The following is a 25,621-nucleotide window of genomic DNA, read 5'->3' as shown; positions in this document are numbered from 1 at the left end:
TTTTTGCAGAATTCATTTTTCTTTATTTCTGAGTGAAAAGCTTGAAGTTACTAATAGTACTAGTGAAGTGAAGTTTCAGAATCAGCATTCGATTTTTATGATTTGTTCGATTGTGGAGGTGGCACTCTTCTCCCTCTATTCTCTCTATGAGTTTATGATAGGAAAAATAGGTTCATGAGAGTGCAGTTGAATTTGTCAGTTGAATATTGCAGCATCTAATAGTGAATACTAATATGCCTTTTCCGAAAGAGTGGAATTCAAAACCGAAAGTGTGTGGCGATCCAATCAAAATTGATAAAACTATATTTTGTCCATCATCAGTGCTACAAATGTTTTACCAAAATCGTGTATAACAATATGGGAATTTGTAGAAATATGTGTGTAAATTGTGCAGCAAATCACGAGTTACTAATTCAACGTTGTATGCGTTGTGATAACTACAAAGTAGATTGTTGGAACAATTTATGTAGTATGTGTAGAAATGGATATTATGTGAAAATGTTGGTGATTTCCATCCCGATGAGAACTTTCACTTCCGGGATTGTTGGTGTTTGGAGAGTGAAGATCAGATGAGAAGACTAGAAATCTATGGCAACGTTATTCGATCATACATTCCATTGGTTATGGTGCCACCTATCACAACGAACGCTAATAATTAAACAAATGCATTAATAGATATAAATGTGATGAATAAAATCAGTTTGAATATTGTTTGTTTTTTTTACTATTTAGAATCGAAATTCATTATAAATTCAAAAAAAAATTCAATTTCATTTATATATCTTTATTTTCCATCAAGAACAATAATACTGCAATTACATTAATGAACTTTCATCAATCCAAGAGTTATGATCTCCAGAAAATCCCAATCATTTTACAAATAGGCGACGTCCTTTCTTTTTCAAAACTCGTTCAACCAAATATGTATTGGGATCTTTCGCTTTATTCAACTCAATTTTATGAAAGCAACCTTTGATTGGATGTCCATTCACATCTTCTAGCTCATAAGTTATAGGCTCTGTACTATTAATTTTCACAACTTTAAAAAGTTCAGTGGTAAAGTTTGCAGTATAACCTTTGGCGAATACGTTTTTAAATTTACTAATTCGCACCATATCTCCAATTTTGAATTGACTTTTTTCACGTTTACCACTTGACTTCTCAGATTTTGTATAAACGAACAATTTTGTAGATGGTTTTACCTCTGCAGGCTTCATGCCAATGGTGCGATGAACTTTGTTGTTATATTGATTGGTAATTTTAGGAAGAACTTTCAACCACTTGTAATGACCTTGAAGTGAAAATTGTTTATAAAGCCAACTTTTCAAAGTTCTGATAACTCGTTCGACAATTGAAGCTTTTTTTGTGCTGAATGTTGAGTAATGATTGATATGGTGTTTCCTCATTAACGATGAAAATTTTGAATTATAGAACTCACTACCGTGATCAGATTGTAAGTTTCTCGGCACATGCTTTGCATCTTCCAACACACTTGCCATAGCTGCAGTAACTGAATCAGCAGATTTATTTTTCAACGGTTTTGACCATACATATTTTGAATAACAATTGATTACTATGAGTATGTATCTATTACCGTTATTTTCTTTAGCATATGATTGCATTTCCATCAAATCCATCTGCCACAAGTCCGATAATCCCTTTATTATTGTCTTTCGACGGGGAAAATTTCGACGCGCCGGCTTATGTATTTCTTTCACAATCTCCCATTTTGCAACACTCATATTACTCAAGATTATTATGTTAAGGATTCACTTCTCTACTGTTCAAGTGCAGGTTTAACGACTGACTGATCAAATTCATCAACTCGTTCAGTAAAAGTATCAATCAATTCAGTTATAACGCTAATTCACATTTCCACATTCCTCAAATCATTTAGTGATGAGTCAGTTTCACAAACTGATTCTGTGTTTATGACTTTGTGATTAATAGACTAATCCTTCTTCACGTAATTCCTCAATTATGGCCAACATTTCATTATCGTGGCCGGTATGACCAGTCATTCGTGAACTCCAAAGTAATCGAAGGCGATCAATCAATTCTTCGAGTTTATTCCAATATACATAATCTATATGCTTATTTCTGATATATTTTTTTGGGTTGGCAGTTTGATCATGCCAGCACCTTCTCTACTAGAGTTTGGCAGAGGGTTTCCATTGGATAATAGTGGTAGAATTATTTCACGATATTTCTTCCAATTATTCGATAGTAGACCCTGTTTTCTTTCATTATATTTATATGCCGCCTTTGTTAATTTGAGTATATCACCATAAGTGCTCATATCGGAAGAGGGAATATTTCCCGATGGTACTTTCATGAATATCAATTTATATAATTTTGGTGTGCCCTGATATGTGGCAATAGTTTTACCATTTTTCTTGAACACAATTTTCTCATCGATAAATTCCACATCAGCTACACCCATTTGTAAATTTCCCGTATCAGTGTTCATGTGTACTCCAAAGACTGTATCGTATGAGGGATTTCCTGATAGTAACTTTTGTATATGCATTTGTACTTCATCACCATTATCAAGTGCATTTGGTGATTCTGAATTTGAAGTTGACAATTGAGAAGATTGATGAGCCTTCGAAAAAGCACCTTCAAATTTTGGTTTCAACTCACTTTTAATTATAGTTTTAGTGGTGAATGGTGTAACACTATCTGTTTTCTGTATAACTCCATTCATTTGAGATAATCCTCCAGTATTGGCAGATATTGCTTTCAATGGTGTTATTATTGGCTCGTAGATTCTCTCGAGTGTTGATTGATAACCTTGGCGACTAATTTTGATATAATTGAATTTCTTTCGAACGACATCCGTTGCTTCATATTTCGTCATCATTTTTCCCCTCCATATTGTTTTCACTCCGAAAATGTGTACAATGAAGTGTTGTCTACACTATCTAGCACTTGAATGAATCAATTATTTCAAGAACGTCAAGGATATATGAAAGCGTCAAATCCTTTTCGATAACGCCCATCTAGCACTTCTCGATCCTTATCAATTACTAAAAATCCATATTTATCTTCCCAACATCTCGCACACATATCTTGAAATTGCTTTGACCCATATATGTAAAAATGAATTTAGATTTGGTTGAATTCACTTCACGAATAATGTCCTCTGTGAATTGCTCTGTGACACGTTTTGGAAGCCACGATTTGAAAGAAGTATTACTTTCCTCATCCAATGAAACTACTTGGATGGATTTACCATATCGTGTAGAAAGCATAGTCATTTTTTCAATTTTATAACCCTTATCGACAATCAATGATGTTATGGATCACTGCTCTAAAACTTAATTTTGTTGATTAATTGCAAAATTAATCTTTTCAATGTCAAATTTCAAATTATCCATTTCAAAAAAATAGTGAAAATTACAGTTTAAGAATATAAAAATATGTTCACCTCTATGACGATGTCAACACTCACTGCTTGGATTGCTAGTTACTTCTCGTTATCACCTTGAAACTCAACAAATACTAATCACCTATTCGAACACTTGATATTATATGAACTGAATGTGAAAGTATGAAACTCCATACTTATAGAAAAATTATCAGGAGGGAAGGGGTTCAAGGTTACATCTTCTTTATATTTGAGCTCATGTATCAAGGGCAAAGCCGGTTGTCTAACCACACTTTGTGTTTAAGGTCATTTGACGTGTTCCGAGGTCAATATCGATCAGATTTTTTTCCCAAGGTCATATGACGTGTTCGTAGCTCGAAATCGCTTAGGAAATTTCCAAGGTCATGTGACCATGCAAGGCCAAATCATAGCTGTACAGGAAAAAGGGGTTCACGGTCATGACATCACACACATCTCGATGCCAGTCATGGGCGGAGAGGAGAGTAAAAAAGGGGTTTCACCTCATTATGTTACACACAACTCAAGGTCAACTCATAGGCGGAGAATAAAAAAACGAATCAAGGTCACAGTCAGTGCTGTGGATCTGGGGGGGCATACCCTTGGGGGGAGGTCCAGACCCGTCTTTCCCCCTCTACTTTCGTTTTCTTCACATCATTGAATAGGTCTCTGAAATACACAACTTTGCCACAATTTAACAGACACTCTATCTCTTATCGTTTACGAGATCCCCATGTACAGAAACGAATTTGAATAGCCCTGTATAAACATATAAATAAAAAGGTTATCGAGTGTCTTGATATAGATAAAGAAGTTATTAATCGGACATAGCACTCAAGAAAGTAGCAAACCATAGACACGTGTTTCGGGCTTTTGGCCCATCATCAGTATATATATATATATATATATATATATATATATATATATATATATATATATATATATATATTTCACACACACAGTCCAGATAAAATGTGGTTGAAATACAAGGACATTTTAATTAAAGTTGTCAAAAGAAATACGATCGCTCATTGCTTACTTCAAGTGTAAATTTGTCTACTGTGTAAAAACCCTTTTCTGATAAATAACGTTTCAAATTTTTTTGGATGGTATGAGGACACAGTCTTTATATGTTTTGGCAGTAGATTGTACATTCGAATGCCGGAGATTTTTCATATTTTGCGTGATGATGTTTTCGTGTTATGATCATCTTCTCTTCTTATATTACGGTTATACATCTCTGTTTTTCTTTGGAGTTCTTTATTTTCATGTACATATGTTAACGTTTTTAAAATGTACAGACTTGCGACTGTCAATATTTCATTTTGTTGAAATAACTCTGTACGTGAAGTTCAAAGTCTAAATTGAATATCAATTTCAGCAGTGCTTTTTGTTTTATAAAAATTCTGTATGATCCAGTAGCTAGTGCCCAGACCGGAATGTTATGATACATAATCAAGTGAAATTTGGCATAATAAACTGATATCATTGAATTTTTATCTAACTTGCACTTAAGAGATTTTATCAGGTAGTATGATTGATTCAATTTCATGCATATATAATCTATATGTTCTTGCCATATGAGGAGTGGGTCAACCAATTGTTCCTAAGAGTTTTGTTGAGCTTGTCAGTTCTAAAGGTTTATTTTGGAAACTGAGATTGGTATTATGTTGACTTCCCAATGAATTCGCAAATTGCACGTATACTGTTTACACCACCCATTATATTCGATTAGAACAGCAATTACCATTTGTGTTATATCGTCAGATGTTTCACTAGAAAGAATGATAGACGTGTCATCTGCATAGAGGAATATTTTTCCATAACTTATATTAAGAAGATCATTTACATATAATTAAAAAAAAATTGTGGACCATGAACGCTGCCCTGAGAGGTACCTGTTGTTACTGAAAATGTATCCGTCGTGATGTTATTCTGCTTTGTCTGGAAACATCTATTCGCCAAAAAAAAACAAATAATTGATTTATATTACCACGAAACCCTAGGTTAAAGAGTTTGTCTGCTACAAATTTAGTGTTTAAAGGTTTGAAGGCCCTGCTCAAGTCAAAGACTTCTACAACAATATTTTTTTCATCAATTAAATTATGTATGTGTTGTATGAAATTTAACGTTGCGGTTTCTGTTGAGTAGTTTTTTCTGAATCCATTTTGGCACTTTGTCATCAAATGAGAGATATTAGTTTTTCAAAAATTTTTGAGAGTACGCTGATAATTCACTTATGATGCACTATTTGGAACCTTTGATGTAATAATGAATATAACTGGAGTTTTTTCCCAACACCAAATCGTTATTTTTATCACCTCGACACATGTTTCGATCACCAAGTGATCATCTTCAAAGAGGAAGATTAAAACTAGAAACTGACGCGAAGCTAACCCTATTAATGCTATATAGATATCCCATACAGGTAACCCATCCAGGTGTACCACCCATACATATATACCAACCTAAATTAATTTTACAATTTTCCTTATCTATTATTTTACAATATATGGTCAACTGTTATAGCTGTATATAAAACAATTTTCAGCTATATAAAAATTAATTTCACAATATTGCCTATCTAAATTTATTTTTGCAATTGCTGAAAATTGTTTTATATACAGCTATAACAGTTAAACATATATTGTAAAATAATAGATAAGGAAAAATTGTAAAATTAATTTAGATTGGTATACCTATATGGGTGGTACACCTGGATGGGTTACCTGTATGGGATATCTATATAGCATAAATAGGGTTAGCTTCGCGTTAGTTTCTAGTTTTAATCTTCCTCTTTGAAGATGATCACTTTTTCTTATAAAGTTTGTACTCCAAATTCCAAACATTCGTTATGGAATTGAATCAGATATCATTCATAGTATTCCTACCCAATATAGTATATGAAAGAGGTAAAATTTCACTACACTTGTCTTATCGCCTTTTCAGCACCAATCTGGATAACATTACATGATGGAGCACTCAAATCATTCATAAAACTACGACGCTATGTCACAAATAAGTTAAATCTACTCATGTCATCGATGACAGTACGTAATGATGGAAAAAGAAAAAGGAATGTGGCGTTGAAGGAGGTAACACAAATTCTTGCATGAGAGTTACAAAAAAAAAACGAAATTTGAAGAGAATTCGGCAGGTAAAACCATCTGCACCTTGAAAGCAAAGAAAACATTTCACTTCTTATAATTCCAGTTATGATACATGGTTCAAGAGGCAATTTGAAAATTCTAGCTGTATGCTCTGCTAGATCAATATGTTGTGCTTATGATGCCCTGTTTGCAACCTTTGGTGTAGTAATGAATATTACTGGAGTTTTTTTCCCAACAGCAAATCGTTATTTGTAACACCTCGACACGTGTTTCGATCACCAAGTGATCATCTTCAAAGAGGAAGATTAAACTGATCTACTTCTTTAAACGAATCTTCCTCTTTGAAGATGATCACTTGGTGATCGAAACACGTGTCGAGGTGTTAAAAATAACGATTTGGTGTTGGGAAAAAACTCCAGTGATATTCAATCTGTTGTGGGCAAATTAGGGTTATCCTGGAATCACTCTGTATACGATGGGCGGGTGGAAACATGAAATTTAAATAATTACAAGTTGAAAGACATTGAATATGAATGTTTGGACAAATCAATCTCATACTGAACATTTACTTACCTATTACGAAATATGAATAATGAACAAAAAAAATCTTGATTCTTACAGGTCAGCATAACACTGAACTAATTGCTCCTAGGTTGATGCAAAGTTCTCATAGTCACCTTCCAGTAGCAACAGCCACAAAGTGTTATTTAAAATGGGCAATTTATTAACCTTGTTTCACTACTGAGAAGTGTTACAGGGAACCACATACTTTACATCTGTAACAAACAACTACATACGCTTGCCAATCATTCATTCACGAAAGAGGCTTTCAAGGTTCTTCCATTGAAAAGAAAGGTGAATACTGGGGAGACTTGGGCGATAAATATCTTAGAAAAGATGATATTAATATTAGAAACCCTGTGTTTAGTAAACTGGGCATGCAACTCTTCAAATTAAATAGGATATCTAAATTTGGTAGATGTAAAATTTTTCAACAATAATCAACTCAATACCCAAAAAGTTCTTAGAGTGTGGAGAGTACAAAATTCGGTACAATGTAAACATTCGACGGTGGAAAAATTTACAAAAAGGTAAATATTAAAGATAGTTGAAAACCAGAGCCGAAATAGCACAGTTATGATTATATGCCAGATAGTGCTGTTTCGACCTGCCATAGGTCTTATCTGTGGTGCTAGACTGAACCGCAAACGTGTTGCTGGTCTTAAAGGACAAGTAAGTAAGGTCGATGACGTCTCCCCATACGCCATCTAAGGGATCGACAGAGGACGAATCTCGTCGGCGGTCGATGTCGAAGCCAGGTTTTGCAACTGACCGCTTTGGGAAGCCTCGTTCATCTTTGATATTCGAGGATTGACTTCTGTATCAATTCCGTAGACAGCGTAATCGTAAGGGGATGTCATTGATTTCACTTTCTCAAGATTGTCCTTCAAGGACACTTCTAGTGAAAGACAGAGAAAGAAACTCGACGCTTTATATGAAAAAAATGTTCTAGCACAATGTTCTAGCAAATGTTCACACAATTTTCTAAAAATACCACCAACTGAATCTAATTTATTTTCCACTGAAAAATTTCGACTGCCTGCATTGCCTGTGTGCTTATGGTAGAATTTCCCACCCCCACAATTCAAATTAAAGTTCCAATGAAAATAGTTTTCCAGCACCACTAAATTCTTACAGAATCTTCATAGATAATTCTTGTATTATTTGAAATTAAAAATGATGACTGCTTAATAGGACTAGGGAGTGTTGATAATAATGCTCTTAACAATTATTTTTCTATACAAAAAATATCAAACATCACAAAATTTTCACAGAATATCAACAAATGGTTCTAGTTACTTTTCATCAGAAAAATTCTACTGGCTGAGGGTACTTAGGGTTATTCATCTCCTGATGATACTAACATGGTTAGCAAAACGTGCATCAAGAGATAACATTTTTGTTCGTAAGGAAAAAGTGATTTCAATAGAATTTAATTCAGTCCAAAAATACTGGTCATGATTTGTAAGAACCAACGATTGAGTAAAGAAGCTCTGCAGAAATTGAAATACAAGACTTTGGAACTTATTAAAATAAATAGGGGGTAGTAACAAGATTAAAATGTTGAAAGACCTCTAGTGGAAACACAAGAATCTTTGAGAGGTAATATTCCAGAAGTCATGCATTTGGCAAAGATGAACTTAACTGAATCAATACCTACAATTATATTTATTCAACATTAACAATAATTATGTACACATGTACATGTTCATACATACACGATCGTTGAAAGAGTTTTTCAGAATGGTTACAAGGAGGATCTTCAGCAGCTTGTTCGTTCTGTAAACCTTCTATAACACATTCTCCATCAACAGTCCAGTATATGGACAAAAAACAAAACTAACGTTTTCATTGGAACAGAAAATTCATCGAAAGGAGAGTGTTGACGATTTTGCTCTGACGCTACTAATTCCAAACACAAATGCAACCATTTCCTGCGTCTCAACAATAATAAGAGATGGGAATGGGTGAAAGATCAAATAGTTTGCTTTTCTTGGCTCAATTCATCTCATTATACTTTGAAATGTAAAAATCGGAGACCTTGTGGAATGCAGAACTGCGAAAAACACCATTGAAGATATAATTTCAGAACTCAGGATGTATAAACCTCTGAGGAAGCTAGCCACTGGCACCAGCGAAAAGTCAGAAAAAAATTCCAAAAATTAAAGGGCTTCAAACCCGGAAAATAGTAACACTGAATACCATAATCGTTTACTCCACCTAAATATTGCTGTAAATCCAAACCAATTGCTCGAACACCACTTGAACACTCGGTTAGCCACTTCCAATATCACAGTTAGAAGAAAGAAGAGAAAACATAGAATTCAGATTGTTTTAAAAATTTCAAAAACTACACCTCATAATTTGATCTCTACAAATTTTATTTGAAAAATATATCACATGTTTTGCTAGCACAGTAGCATTGTCAAAGATTCGAGGTATTGAAATATGAATCTGAACAATCAACGTTGTCGGGAACAACAAAGCTTCAGCAGTAAGTAGAATATCCATTAGGTAGTCCGGAATGAGAAAATTCAAATAACCTACCCTAGAATTTAAGAAATTCAATAGGGCTGGAAAAATTTAGCTTTCTTTTTTTTTGTTGTTGACATTTAGTCTGGAATCAAGCGTAACACCTGTCGATTTTGCATGTAAGATATATTGGAAAACGTTGATTGTTGGAGAAGTTACGGAATTCCGATGATTAAATATGATGAACTGACTTAGATGGGTTTGGCTGGAGCCTCCATTTATTGAGCCAGTTATTTGTTATTGTTGCAAGATGTTCCAAATTGTCAATACATTTGTCTGGCGTTTGATCGTGCGCAATTAGGGCGGTGTTATCTGCATACTGAACGATATATGCTTCATACCTGAAGTGGTTGATATTCCCTTGTTGGTGATGATAAATATCAGAGCTGTATAAGTTATATAGCAATGGTGAGAGCGGTGAACCCTGTGGAACTCCTTGTTCTGGGATAAATTCGTCTGAAAAACTACTCAGTATTTTAACTCTCAGTTTCTTGTCAATTAGCAGATTCTTAATTGCATGTACTAGATAGTTACGACAATCCAGTTGATGCAGTTTGAATAAAAGACCCTTGTGCCAGATGCTATCGAATGCTTTGTTCATATCCAGAAAAATCGCTGCCGTTTTGTTGTTCAGCTTGGTTGTTTCAATGTTGTTCGTGAGAGGATATATAGTAGATCTTCCTTGTCTAAATCCAAACTGGTAGCTTGGAATTTTATCATTATGCAGTTGGACTAACCGGTTACATAAGTTTTTCAAAGTTTTTACCAATTACAGGCAAGAGAGTAATTGGACAATAACTGTCTGTAAGGGAGTGATCCGTGTTTGATTTGGGAATTGTAATTATTGTGCCCATTTTCCAATTGTCAGGTATATAATGATTTTTAAGGCAAAATTCATAGCTTTTTCATGATATACTTGTGAATCCAATAAATTGATAGATGTAGCCGTTACTACCTTGTAGGAAATCATAATGAAGAAAAGAGAAAAATTAAACTTTTTATATTTTATATTTAAATGCGGATCAGCTAAATTTATATTTTCAATATAATTCCATGAAGAAGGATCTATCGAAAAAAAATTCTAACACTTTCTCTCTTGTAATCGATATTTTTTATAATATCGTTTATGCTCGTTTGCCCGTGTTCAATAACTTTTAAACAAATGTCAAGTTGGTCTCCTCATCATATTTACTTGGAGTGTGCTTTTTCTTAAATTAATTTGCTACGGATCCTGTTTCTCTAAATTTCGACATTATCCTTGACACAGTATTATGTTGAATATTTTTTCCTGGATGCCGTTCATTGAAAATGTTAGCTACTTGCCGGTATAGTGTATTCTCACCACATTTTAAAACTATTTCTATTCTTTCCTGAAGAGACAACATTATTACAACAATAACTGTTAAAAATTTGACAAGTAAATCAACAACTTGACACTACCATAGCATGCATTTTGTTTGTAAAGACCTACTTAAAAATTGTATTCAACGTGATTAAGGTCAACAATAAAGAAATATAGTGGAAAATAGACAAAAGTGTGTTTTTGTAGTGTATCCTCAGTGAACATGAATTTCCACAAAATAAACAAGTCGTCAATCGAAGGTTATTTGTGAAGGTGTTTCTCTGTAGTCTAAATAATATATCATTCTGATGAACTTTTTTTGTATTCCAAAAACTCTGGATGTTTCTGTGGACCTTCCCCATACTATGATGTTGCAGCTGATGGTGCTATATACCAGTGCATAATATAAATTGATCAAGTAAGGTCTATGAAAATTTGACTTGACTGTATAGAAAGCATAATATAGTTTATTTAGTTTTTTGTAAATAGAATCTATTTGGTTGTTAAATGAGAACTTGTAGTATAGTTCCATACCTAAGTATCGTGCTGGCTCTGATGTGTTTATTTCAATATCATCAATATTTATTGTAAGATTGTGTGTTCGCCTGAGGGGACTTGTAAACTCTATGAACACCATTTTTTTTGTATTGTTAATTAGATGATTCACCTCACACCAGTGCGAAAATTCCTCTGTAATCAATTTAATTTTCTTTTGGAATTCAGTAGCGGTATCAGCCACAACAATAACTGTGGTATCATCCGCATAGATAAAGGTTTGTCCATGCTTAATGTGAGTGGGTAAATTATTCACATAAAGCAAAAATAGCAAGGGGCCTAAGACACCACCTTGGAGAGTGCCAATTGTAATGTCAAAGTTATCAGAGAACTCGTCCTCAATCTGCACCTTAAGCGTCCTCCCAGATATATATGATAAGATCCACTGCTGAACTGGGCCTCTTATACCTATTGCCTCTAATTTGGTTGGTAAATACTCGTGCTTTATGGTGTCGAATGCACGCGACAGGTCAAAGAAAAGTCCTCCTACAACTTTGTTTTCGTTGATATTATCATATATATATTGTGTCAAATCAACAGATGCTGTCTCCACTGAGTGGTTAGGTCGAAATCCATGCTGAGATGAAGTAATAATATTATATTTGTTTAAATAGTTAATTATTTGGTTGTACACTGCTGTTTCCATTATTTTGGAAAAACAGCTGAGGAGGCAAATCATCCTATAATTTTCAACACACTGTGTATCCCCTTTTTTGAATATAGGAATCGACTTTGTGATTTTTAGTGCATTTGGGAATGTCCCACTCATTACAGAGTTGTTTACTATTAACGTTAAAGTGCTAGATATAATATCAACTGATTCTTTTGGCTGGAATTTCATCAATGCCAACAGAAAAATCTTTCTTCAAGTTAAGAATTATATGCTTGATGTCATGTTCAGTAACGGGAGCGAAAAACATGGAGTTTGGACTCATCTCTTCAACTTTGGTACAAATATCGCAAGGGAGATCAAGGGAATCTATTTTCTCTTTGACAGAGTTAGCAAAGTGAACTCCAAATACATTTGCTATATCTTTATTTTCAATTACGATTTTGTGATTGTAATTTAAGGTGATTTTCTGTTTTTGTTTTACGCGGTTGGTTTTGTTGTTCACTAAGTTCCATAGTGTTTTCACTTTATTGTTGGAATTTTGAATAATATTTGTATGATAATCCCTTTTTGCAATGGAGATCTCTCTATCAATTTCCTTTTTGGTTTTTTTATAGTATTCATGTATTACAGAATCATTGGTATTTTTCCGCAATCAATTCATTTGTTTTAGATCATCCAGCTTTGCATAGAATTCATTTGAAAATGGAATTTTTCCTGAACTCGATTTTTTTGATAGTTTCATTTTTTGCTTGGGTATTGCAACATCGAAGCACCATTGGAAATGTGAAAAGAAGTTATTGAACATGATATCAACACTCTCATTTTGTTCATATGAGAAGTCGTCCGCGATTAATAGTGATTTAAATTCTGATATTGAAACGTCATTAATTTTCCGAGTGACAATGTATTTTGTATTTTTGATTTCATTCATTATATTAAATGTCAGTCTTTGGGCAAAGTGATCTGATACCCCCATATCATAGACCTCACAGGAGACGAACGCTATGTTGGTAACTATATAATCCAGTCCACTAGAAGTTATCTTTTTCCCATATTTTGCCGTACACGTTGGTTCAGCATACGGCAAAATAAGATGAAACATTTCAAGTAAGTCAAATAGTTGTTTTTTAGGGCGGCTTTCTCCTGTGAAGTCTATGTTGAAATCTCCGCATATTATTATTTCTGTATATTTACTTGTTATGTAATTTAAGATAATATTTAACTGATCAAGAAATACATCAACTTCAGAGTCGTTTGATGAACTACGATATAAAGTGACTATACAAAGTTTTTTATTTACCTCTATGGTAGAACACTCAAAGTGCAATTCAAGTGAGTTGTCAGACAAATGTGGGATGGGTTTGCATTTATTTGCATTATAAAATTCTGATTTAACAAAAACAGCAGTACCACCATGTTCACTTTGTGTTCTACAAAAACTGGATACTAGATCATAACCTGCTATCTTTGAATTGAAGAGTTTATCCTTACACATCCAATGTTCAGATACACAGACAAATGTTGGGGTATGCGTTTCACAGTACATTTCAATTACATTTATTTTATTCAGTAGACTTTGAATATTCACATGAATCAACTGAAGACTGGATTCCTTTGAACTGTTCAAACTTTTCTTAGAGTTCAAGAGGAAGCTGGTTTCTGAAAATTTTCAACTTGTCTGCGGTTATCCAGGAAACGTTGTCCCTTCTTGAAATTAAAGCGGCTAAAGCAAATATTTTTTGGCCAGAAATTCGAGTCATAGACTTGATCATGTAGCTTTGGGTTAGGTCCAACCATGAAGGCTTGATTATAAGTTCTGGGATTTTCAATGTTTAGCTTTTTTACATACACATTAGTGGTGTGGGCATGTTGTTCGATGTATTTTCTCATATTGTCTGCTTCTATTTTATCTGGAACTTTAGAAATAAATAACCAAATATTTCTGACACCTTCTATTCCTTGTAGGTTTTCGTCCCCTTGACCACTACCCACTTTATGGGATTGTCTTTTTTTACGCTTAGATACTAAAGTATAACTCTTTTCCAAGTCCTCATTTCCATTGTTTCTTGAGGAGGAGGCCTCATCATGGTATTATCCATCATTCTTCGTCAGGTTTATTACTTCATCAAGCTTCTGTTTTGTCTGTACTCTCAAAATTTCGGTAGAAACTTGATTTACTGATAAACATGAATCACCCTGTATGTTTTAGTTTTGATTAGTGAGGCCTTTTGCCTTTGATAAGGAGAGAGTTGGTTTTTCAGAAGGTTTTATGTTTTTCTGCTGTGCACTTTTTATTTCAGATTGTGTACCTTTTTTTGATTCTGTATTTATGACAGGAAATACTTTTGTTTCTAGAATTGCAATTTTCTCATGCAACAACTGTATTAATTTTTCTTTGTCAGCAATTATTACATTTTTATCTTCGAGCATTGTTCTCAGAAGCCGATTTTCTTCTTCTAGGTTGGTTTTTTCCAAGGTTTGTGAGTCACTTGTATTCGGAATTGTTTCATGTTTGCATTCTGGACTTCTTAATTCCCTGGATTGTCTAAGACAAGCGGGATGGAAAAATTCGGAACATTTGATGAACTGCACTTTAGTCACAACTTTTTTAGAGCAATGTTTACAGGATATTTTTTCACTTTCGTTCGTTCGTTATTGTTTTATATAATTTTTATATTTTTATTTATGACATGTCTTATATCATGTAAATGATCGAAAAGACGATTAAAGTTATTATTATTATTATTGAATATAAAAATTTCACTCACATGGAACACTGTCATGCTCACTGATAGATATCGATGTTTCGCCATAAGACACTTGCCTTAGGGCAATCTGGATAACATTATAAGAAAACACACATTTCATTCATAAATTAGGATTTTTTATGTCAAGGAATGAGTTTAATCTACATATGTCATCGATGTCACGGTAATGACATTCATTCTCCTATTTGATTAAATCCCAGCCAAAAGGAATTTTGTTTAATTCGAAAGGGTTATATTTTTAGGAGTGACTAATTTTTGGGAAAGAAAATTTTGGCTTTCTACTACTCCATCTTAATACAGTTTTAGCGGTCTAAATTATAACAAGCTCAACTCTCCATGCCCATTCAAAAACGATCAAAGTATTATTCATCTCAAGAGCAGAATTTTGTGCAGGAAAGACACGACAGATTTTCGATTTCCCATTGTACATACAGCAAATCACTTTTTAGTTGAAAGACTCATTTTTGATACACACGTGCGGTAATGCCATATTGGTATCGAAGGAGTATTGAGTAACCTACGTAAAAGATGCGTCATTTGTCGGCGATATAACGCGAAAAACTTACGAAATCCAATTCCTCCGCTTCCATTAGACAGAGTGGGGGATGCAAGTGCTTTTGAAATCAAGGTGTGGACTTTGCTGGACCCTTTTATTTACAAACAGGCGAAAAGGTGTGGATTTGTTTATTCACTTGTGCAGAATACCGTGCTATTCATTTGGAACTGGCTATCACCCTTTCCATCCACAGATTCATTCAAGATACGCGGTTTGTGGCGCGATGTAGTCTATGCAAGATAATATACAGTAATATCGGGACCAACTATGTGGATGCTGAAAATGCATTCAATCACATAGATTGGAAGATTATTTCAGACCATACTACTATACAACGAATTTCTTGGAAATTCAATCTCCTTACAGCAGCTTGATGGGGTGGCTTTTGGGAACGGCTTATAGGAATGTTGTAACAACTACTAAGGTGTGTACTCCCTTGACACCTGCCATGTTTCTTCATTACCTAACACAACACGGAGTAGCTGAGTGTGATGTTACAGAAACAACTTTTTTTAATAAGAAGATGGCACAAAAACAAAAATTACGAGAGAATTTAAGAACCTGTTTTCAAAACGAATATTTAGGAAAATTCAAGCAGATGAACCAGAAATGATTGTGACAAGTCGAACTTGGTGAGGTAGTCCTAGTTGGAAAAGAAAATAATAAACGCCTTGATTGGCCTTTGGCTCGTATCACCCAACTCATTCCAGGTAGAGATGGCAAGATTTGCTTGGTACAGGTCAGAACATCAAAGAGAATCCTGCTGAGGCACATTCAATGAATGAATCCGTTGGAATGTATCTATGACCTCACAGGCAACAATAATCTACGAGATGCAGAATTGTCTAAAGAGGAGTATGCAGCGAATCAAGTAGACTTGCAGATTTCTGATATTTTGTTTCCAAGAGATGAAGACATCAGTTCAGGAGTGTCGGATGTCAGTTATGACATCAGAAGCAGAGCAACCTTAAGTGGAAGTGCGGGTGTGCATGTTAGTGAATCTGATACACCAAACTGTGAAAATTACACAAAGAGGCCGAGTTTATAAGCCACCAAAACGTTTCAGTATATGAGTATGTAATATTTTCCATTTGTACTTAAGAAATGTCTTTTATTTTCACGTGGATCACTTTCTTGATATCGTTCCTCAGGTGGGAGGATATATGACACATTTCTATGTTCAATCTGGCTATCCAGATTTGAGAAGTTGTCAATGAAGTTCTTTTTGAAGTTATTAGTTGTTAGTTGACTTTTGAACATTTTTGTTCTGATTTGCAGCATTGAATATTTCCAGACGATTTTGGAAACCGTGTTTAAGTTAAGACCATAGAACTTTAGATTCGTGGGTGACAGTCACCAAAATTACTTCGCTTTGGGCTTTACCTAGAACACAAAAACGTTATCTCAATGATTTACCTTACTTTACCATATTACCCTGCATCATCATAAAATAAGGATGAAATTGAATAGCTATCATTGAAACTGGCATATTGGGAAGAAATGTGACATGAAAAAAAATAGACAAAAACTTGACTCCTGCCACTGTATTGACTAAAGTACTTATATGAAGCCAGCCAGTTGATGTACTCACACGTCTCTATACCGGCGCATTAATGAACTGTAGCAGTAATTCTGATATTCTGGGCATTGGGTTAAATTTACCTAGACTCTGATGCATTTTCAATTCCTAATTACATTATTCTGAAATTATCTTACTGCTTGTTCCAAGTGATTCTTCGCCAAGTCTACATTCTTTGTATGACTCAAAAGTATGTTACCGAGTTGTAAGTGGGTTCTTGCTTCTACCCTTTGAGGAGGTTTAAAATTAAACACTGCTTGCAAACACTGAACACACAGTTTTATCATAGGTGGGCTTGAAGTACGAAAATGTTCCGCTAAACCCAAAAGGGATAGGTACCAAGCATCTTGAGAAGAAGCCATCAGACTCTTCAAAAGTAAATGCAGCAAATAGTATCTAAACAACACCTGAATATATTTACAGGTTCACCATTTTTTCTTGCAATCACTTGAATTTATAAATCCAAATTTATTTTAGGTTTACTCGAGTTGACAATAATAGATTAAACTGGAAAACCCGGAAAAAGATAAACAACTACACTGACAACAACATAACCTGTCTCTCACTCACGGCCGAGAATACCTACCACATGGAAGCGACAAAGACGGCCATTTTGTGTCCCTTTTTCGTAGACGCATGCTTCGACTTGGATGTCCCCACGTCATTCTTGGACTTAGTTGTCTCCATTAGCACAGTATTTTGTATACAGAAATACTGTGCCATTAGTCTGTGAACACTGTGCAAACATAATGAGGTAGGTAGTTAGTTACAAAAGATACCTACCTAACTCGGTATACATTAAAATTATGCTATTTAAGCAAGAACAAACTGAGTTGAAATTAAGCAGCAATACTTCACGAAAACGAACATTGCGAAGTAAATTGAAAATTTTACGAATGGAGAAAATCAAAAACGGATTATAAAACGACAACAGGGTTATCAGTGGATACGTTTTTAAAAGGGTGTGATGCGTTTCTTGAGAATCCTTTATCGGAAGTGATAAAATCGCATGTTGTACAAAAAAACAAGAAACCTATATCTCGCAGATATTCTTCAGAAGTGAAGCAGTTTGCTTTAATCAACTACTTTTCAAGTTCTAAGAATTATAGGCGTCTTAGCAAGTTATTGACTCTTCCAACAAAACGATGTTTGCAAAGGATGACCCAAAAAATATCATGTAGGCCGGGCTTGGAAAATTCAGTAATATTTAAGGCACTTGAAATTAAAATTAAAACAATGCTCGAACAGGACAAGCGATATGTGATATCTATAGATGAGATGGCTTCAAAATCCAATCTTTTTTTTTTTGATACAGGATGTGATGAAATTCTTGGTTTCGAAGATATTGGAGAGGCAAATAAGAGGAATTCCATGAGTAGAAATGTTCTCGTTATTATGACTAGAGGACTTTATTCTCCCTGGAAACAACCGATTGCTTTTTTTTCATTGAATCACAGCTACCAGCAAAAAATCTACGTGATATTTTGGATAAGTGCATTTCTAAATTATCCAATAGGTCTGCATGTTGATGGCATTGTGAGTGACATGGGCTGTAACTTTTATCAATTGTCAAAGTTATCAGGGGTCACTTTAGAAGAATCTGAATTTGATCTCGGTGGTGAAAAACTTGTTTATATTTTTGATCCAAGTCATTTGATAAAAGCCACTAGAAACAATTTTTTAAAACATTCATTTCATTTTGAAGACAAAAATACATCTTGGTCTTTTGTGCGCTCTTTTTATGAGCAAGACATAGGGCAATTTTATAGATTCGCACCAAATCTTACCAAATCACATATCAATCCAAACATTTTGAAAAAATGAAAGTGAGTCTAGCAACACAAATTCTGAGCCGTACAGTTGCCAGTGGAATGAATGCATTCGTGGCAATGAACTTACTTCCTGCTTCTTCTTTTGGTACAATACAAGAAATAGAGACATTCAATAAACTTTTTGATTTGTTGAATTCGTGTCCTTCAAGGTTCGAAATTCCAATTAGATTTTTTTGAAGAGGCTCTAACGTTTTTGAAAAATCTTGAAATTTTCAATTCGGAGGACAAACATGTCACAAATCGAGTCAGATTTAGAAAATGTTGGATTATTTCCATGAATAGTGTAATTAAAATATGAAATAAGCTTTCCAAATCAAATTATAAATATTTAAAAACGAGATGACTCAATTCAGATTGTGTTGAAATGTTTTTTGGTGCTGTAAGACAACAATGCGGAAATAATTTTAATCCGACCCCCATACAATTTCAAAGGGCATTCCGGAAGTTGTTTTGCCAAAATTATTTTCATTCCAATCATATGAATTGTAAGAATGATTTAGATGATTTATTAGTCAGTATACAATCCACAAACGTAAATGATATATTTATATCAGATGAGAATCACTTTTCTCTCCAGCCCTTGCCCTTCTGGATTATGATTATAAAAATGAAGATGTATGTACTCAGAATTCATTCATTTACGTTTGTGGATACATTTTAAAAAAAGCTCTTCAAGTTCATACATGTTATGTGTGTCACTCTTTCAGCACGAAGTGCAGCTGTTAAGCTATTTTAAAGCTCATACTACGGAAAAAAACATGTTTATAAATTTGCGCTCACCACCAGATGAATTCATTAATTTCATATATCAGTTGGAATGTTTATTTAACAATCGATTTACAGAAATTTCTACTGGGGGAGCAGTTTCGAATATATTATTCAACCTAATGAAGGATGTGGATTTTCTTCATCCTTGTGAAAATTTTCCAAAAATGTACATAATTAAGCTATTCATGAGAATGAAAATTTTTTATAGTATCAAATATACTAATAGAGATATCAATAATACCAAAGGTAAAACTGTAAAAATGAAACTTAAGATTTTGTCACATTTTTAAATTAAGATGTTTTGGTAAAATATCTTGTTTCATTATTCTTCATTCGGAATGTTGTTAATGAAAGTTTAAGTTAAGATTACACAAAATAACAAAAGTCACTTCTATTCATCCTTAGTGGACTTATTTATTTCAGATGATATAAAATGATTATATGATATAAGCACTATTCTATTATCCTAACTTCATTTTAATTTTTTTATCTAATGAATTGGATTTACAAAATAAAGTAATTTAATTTATTTCTTAAAAGCCAATTCATCATAAATAATTATAAATTGGCAACATAGTTGAATATTCTCTATTATTACTGCGAAAGTTATTCAATTAGCAATATAAAAATTGAATGGAGTAAGATGCCCTTCACACAATAATTTTGTGTTTCACAGTGAGCCTACGTACTATACTAGAACGTAAGAGTATGTATTTTTATTAGTGTACATCGCTGAGAGGTCATTTTCTCAGTGAACCAGGTTGTTTATCTTCGGTTCGGAGTTGAGACACCGAACATCAAAGGATCCGACGTTAATGTCGCTTCTCTGTGGTAGGTATTCTCGGCTCACGGTCTGTCATATGTCATATACAGGAGTTCCTACTACGACATATTCCAAAAATAATCACTTCATAACCACTTCCCAATTTTTAATAACTGTTACCTGAGAAATATATTTTTGTTGGTTACTTTTGTAACAAGACAGTTGAGTTGATTGTATAGTGATTTATTAATTAAGTCAACAGCTGAATTATTTTCGGAATGGATATTCTAGACCATAAACTACATTTTTTCAAGAGTTGTTATCGTCAATTCGTGTAGAATTTCGATGAAATTCTTTACTATCCTTCCCTTCAGTCTACTATATCATTCACATTCGAACTCAATTTTTTCAAGAGTTGTTATCGTCAATTCGTGTAGAATTTCGATGAAATTTTTCACTATCCTTCCCTTCAGTCTACTATATCATTCACATTCGATAATGTAACGAATGAATGACAACCAGTGCTTGCACTTCCCTACATCAGGGATAAAAATAATTGGGTTCAAGTACAACATCAAAACCTGCTTCAGGTCCTGAAATACCATCCGTAGCAGCCTCACGAAAACCAAGCCACCAAACGCGGACTTCGATTAAAAGAATCACATTTACTTAATGTATTGATATTAATACGACCAAGGTTTCGGTTTTTACACCATTCTCAAGTAGGTATTCTAACACTCAATGAGAATGGTGTAAAAACCAAAACCTTGGTCGTATTAATGTCAATATATTAAGTAAGTGGAAATTAGACAAAGTATTTTATTTCTATATCTATATCATTTAATTGAAGATGAATTTCCACAAAATAAATAAGTCATCAATATCACAAAAAAGAATTATAAAGCTTCAAATCATTTTTGTTACTTATATTGATATATGTACAGGGTGTAACTAAATAAGTGTAAAACATTCGAGACGGTGATTCCACATCGAAAAAAAGATGGGATCTTTTATATAAAGAAATTTCATTGGAGCATCCCTTGTTAAGATACAGCCCCTTAAAGGGGGTACATACAATTTGTATAACAATTTTTTTCACAATCACTAAGAAAGTTACAATATTGAAATTAACCTGACGTTTTGTACTACCAAAAAGACACTTATCTAAAAATTTATTTGGTTTACCCCATGGTTGTAAGGGGTGGAAAACGCAACCCCTAAAATTTATTTCCAATGTAACTTTTTGTCTTATTACTTGTTTACCATTTGAAAATTCATTTCCGATAGCCTGTTTCATTCTAAACAAAAAATGTCTCTTGGGTTTTTTGCCCAAAATAAACCAGTTCACACCAAAAAATTATTATAGGAACAACTACAGAGATACATCGTCGTAAATGCGAAAATACGAAACTAATCTATCTAGTAGGTCGCTATCAGCGATAGTGACAGTTAAATTGATATGATGCTGTCATTTTGTGAATTTTCGAAATTGAATCAATACTAATTGTGTGTTGTTGTTCTGTTCTTAATTTGTTACTTCAATAATTCACTTAATAAAATGGCATACATGCACAAATGGGTAAATGACTGATATGCATTACGTTTACAGTCTGTCGCAGGGGAATCGGTTATAAGCTTCTAGAAGATATGCTGCATGAAATGTATCCTCAACGGCAGCATCCTTCACAAAGAATAGTTGCTCGACTTCATCAACGATTATGAGAATATGGTTCATTCGACAAAAGAACGCAGGATTGTGGTCGCCATCGAGAAGTACGAACACCACAGCTTGAGGAAGCAGTACTAAATTTGATTGAAGAACAACCTACTACCAGTACTAGAAAGATTGCTTTCCAGCTAAATGTGGATCATATGACGGTATTTCGAATTTTAAAGGAACACCTCTTACCATCTGCAACGAGTACAGGCACTGTTACCGCGAGACTTTCCGAACCGTCTTAAATTTTGCAATTGGATGCTGGAAATTATTAGAAGAAATTGTGACTTTCTGAAGACGATAAAATTCACAGACGAATGTAGTCTTTCTCGGGACAAGATTATTAATTTTCATAATTACCACATATGGGCTGATGAAAGCCCTCACGCTATTGTCGAAACTAATCATCAAGAACAGTTTTCTCTTAACGTGTGGCTCGGAATTTATTTGGGCCTCATTTTCTACCTCCTCGATTGAGTGGTGAGGCATACGTTCAATTTTTAAGAGAAGTGCATCCAGTACTGCTAGAGGAAGTTTCTTTGGGCGTCAGAAGGGATATGTTTTTATGCATGATGGAGCTCCCGCCCATTTTAGTCAAGTAGCATTTAACTGAAACATGTGCAAATCAGTGGATAGGTCGAGGAGGACCACAGAACTGACCCGCTCGATCCCCGGATCTCAATCCTCTCGATTTCTCTATTTGGGGTCATTTACAGCATTTGGTTTATCGTACTCCTGTTCTCGCGATGTAGAGGACTTAGGAAACCGCATCATCGATGCGTGCAGGGTAATCAGAGATACTCCAGGAATATTTGAACGAATACGTGGCTCAATGCGCCGACGTCTAGACGCATGCGTAATGTCTGAACATTTTACTATGATTTCTACATGTTGTGTGTTTTGTTATTAATAAATTAGTTTTGTTTATTACCCTTCAATCGTTTAATGCAGGTACTAACTACAAAATAACAATAAATCCAGTTCGCATTTATGACGGTGGATCTCTGTAGTTGTTCGTAAAATAACTTTTTGCTGCGAATTGGTTTATTTTGGACAAAAAACCCAAGAGACATTTTTTGTTTAGAATGAAACAGGCTATCGGAAATAAATCTATACATGGTAAACAAGTAATAAGACAAAAAGTTACATTGGAAATACATTTTAGGGGTTGCGTTTTCCACCCCTTACAACCATGGGGTAAACCAAATAAATTACTGACTAAGTGTCTTTTTGGTAGTACAAAACGTCAGGTTAATTTCAATATTGTAACTTTTTCAGTGCTTGTGAAAAAAATCGTTATACAAATTTTATGTATATTCTCCCTTTAAGGGACTGTATCTTAACAAGGGATGCTCCAATGAAGTTTCTTTATATGAAAGAAACAAACTTTTTTTCGATGAGGATCATCACCTTAAATGTTTTACACTTATTCAATTACATCCTGTTTATATATAGAAGACAGGTTTTTCGGGGATTCGGTCTGTTTAGAAGTAAATAATTCTCTTTTTCGCTGCCCAAGCTTTTGCTAATGTTTATTAGCTTTATCGAGGGCTGTAATATAAAAAAACGCTTATTATAAATATATATTATTATGTTTCGTATATACATATATACTTAATTATTATGTCCTTTTTTATATTACAGCCCTCGATAAAGTTCGTACTGTACAGTACAGTACGAACTTAGAGTGGAACACAGCAAACATAGAACTAGTAACGAGACTTGGGGACAAGGGAGATTACGACCTTGTCCTCGAGTCATGTAAGTACAAATCTAAGTGATTCTTGAGAATATCTCCAAAGCAGGAGCCGAAACGGTGAAAATTACAGACGCGGTTGAACCCGGACAACAGTATATTATATATATACTGTTATATATATATATACTTCATAAAAGTAATTGTTCATATTCATAACTCTTCATAAAAGTAATTGTAAAAATTTAAAACGAAATTCTTGTGCACTCACACAACACGTTCTAGATAATGATCATTCAGCCAATTATACTAACACCAAAATTCTCCATTTCGAACCAGATTCAAATAAAAGGCAATTTCTGGAAATGACTGAAATCAAAATTAAAGAAAACAATATCAACAAAAAGACAGACATCGACAACCTCAGCAAAATTTATTCATTTTTACTAACAAAAAATATAAATCTGAATACATCTTGTAATATTAACACAGTATAAATCACCATGATAAACGATAATAAAAAATTTGAAAAAGTATTTCACATTATTCAATGTCAAAATTTGTCATTTTGATGTTGAAGACTTCTTTCGGAATTGAAATTTCCAAATTGAATATTTTCACATAGCATATAATAGGTATTCTGTTTTATCCGTTATTATATATATATATATATATATATATATATATATATATATATATATATATATATATATATATATATATATATATATAATGTCCTTTTTATATTACAGCCCTCGATAAAGCTAAGAAACATTAGCGAAAGCTCGGGCAGCTAAAAAGAGTAAATATTTATTCTAATCAGACCGGATCCCCGAAAAACTACTATTATATATATATATATATTAAGCTACAGCTACCTGCGCGACATCTGGGTCAATGGTTTTGACTTTCACGGCTGAGGTTTTCAGTGTTATTGCTGCTTTTCGAATTTGAAAGCCGTGGATTTTTGGAATTTCTTCCTGACGTTTCGCTGGCGCGAGTGGCTAGCTTCTTCAGAAGTTTAACCATCATGGCTTGCTGTACGATGACTACCTTTTAGGCTTCGTAAAGCGTATTTATGCCTTGTCAGGTAATCAGTTGTATTTGTATCTGTATTTGTACCTGCATTTGTACCTGTATTCGTACCTGCACTTTAACCTGGAACATTAACAATCTTGCTGCCTGTTGTCCTGTTCGTTATTCTCGAATTCCTCAAAATGGGGTTCCATATTTGATTGAGGTTCACAGCTTCTTCTTTTCTGTTAAAATTATCCGTGTGTTTGTGGATCTCTATTGCCTCCCGTACCAGTCGGCTATGGTATCCCTAGTTGGGGGCAATTAATTCTGTGTTCTCAAACAAAATTCTGTGGTCTTCTTCACACAGTGCGTGTTCTTTCTGCCACAGCTGACTTGTCTTTATGCTCTTTTAGTATTGTTCCCATGGATCGTTTGGTGGTTCCGATATATACCTTTCCACAAGTGCACGGAATGCGATAGACCCCTGCTGCTAATAATGGGTCTCTTTTGTCTTTAGCCGACCTGGGGCTTTGTTGTATCTTCCTCGTGAGTTTGAAGACTGTTTCGAAGTCGTGTTTGCCCAATAGTTTTCCAATTCTATCCGTGACCCTAGGGACAAACGGTAGATATACGCGTGCAACCATCTGATCCTTTTTCGCTTTCTGAACCGTGGTGCCCTTCGGTCTCATGGCTTTTCTGGTCTCGGAGGCACTGTATCCATTCGATCTCAAGGTCACTTCCAGGTAAAAGAGCATAAAAGGAACTGCAGACTAGGCCAAACAGACAAGTCAGCTGTAGCAGAACACGCACTGAGTGAAGGAGAC

The 25,621-nt window shown here is 34.2% G+C and overlaps 1 protein-coding gene across 3 annotated transcripts in view; it reads right to left on the bottom strand.

The window, feature by feature from the left end:
• Mau2 (Mau2 sister chromatid cohesion factor) overlaps window positions 1-17,584 on the bottom strand; it is an 89,538-nt gene extending 71,954 nt beyond the window's left edge. For all 3 annotated transcript variants that reach the window (XM_074178086.1, XM_074178085.1, XM_074178087.1), the window contains exon 1: window positions 17,142-17,584. In XM_074178086.1, the coding sequence (XP_074034187.1) occupies window positions 17,142-17,366 (225 nt within the window). In that variant the 5' untranslated portion in view covers window positions 17,367-17,584. The remainder of the gene's footprint in view (window positions 1-17,141) is intronic.
• Between the last annotated feature and the right edge of the window lie 8,037 nt (window positions 17,585-25,621).

Source organism: Leptinotarsa decemlineata, unplaced genomic scaffold (assembly GCF_025532065.1).
Source record: "Leptinotarsa decemlineata unplaced genomic scaffold, Ldec_3_MD MMD2_tig00003348_RagTag_RagTag, whole genome shotgun sequence".
NCBI classification, from domain to species: Eukaryota; Metazoa; Arthropoda; class Insecta; order Coleoptera; family Chrysomelidae; genus Leptinotarsa; species Leptinotarsa decemlineata.
This window is presented reverse-complemented; position numbering and strand designations above follow the sequence as displayed.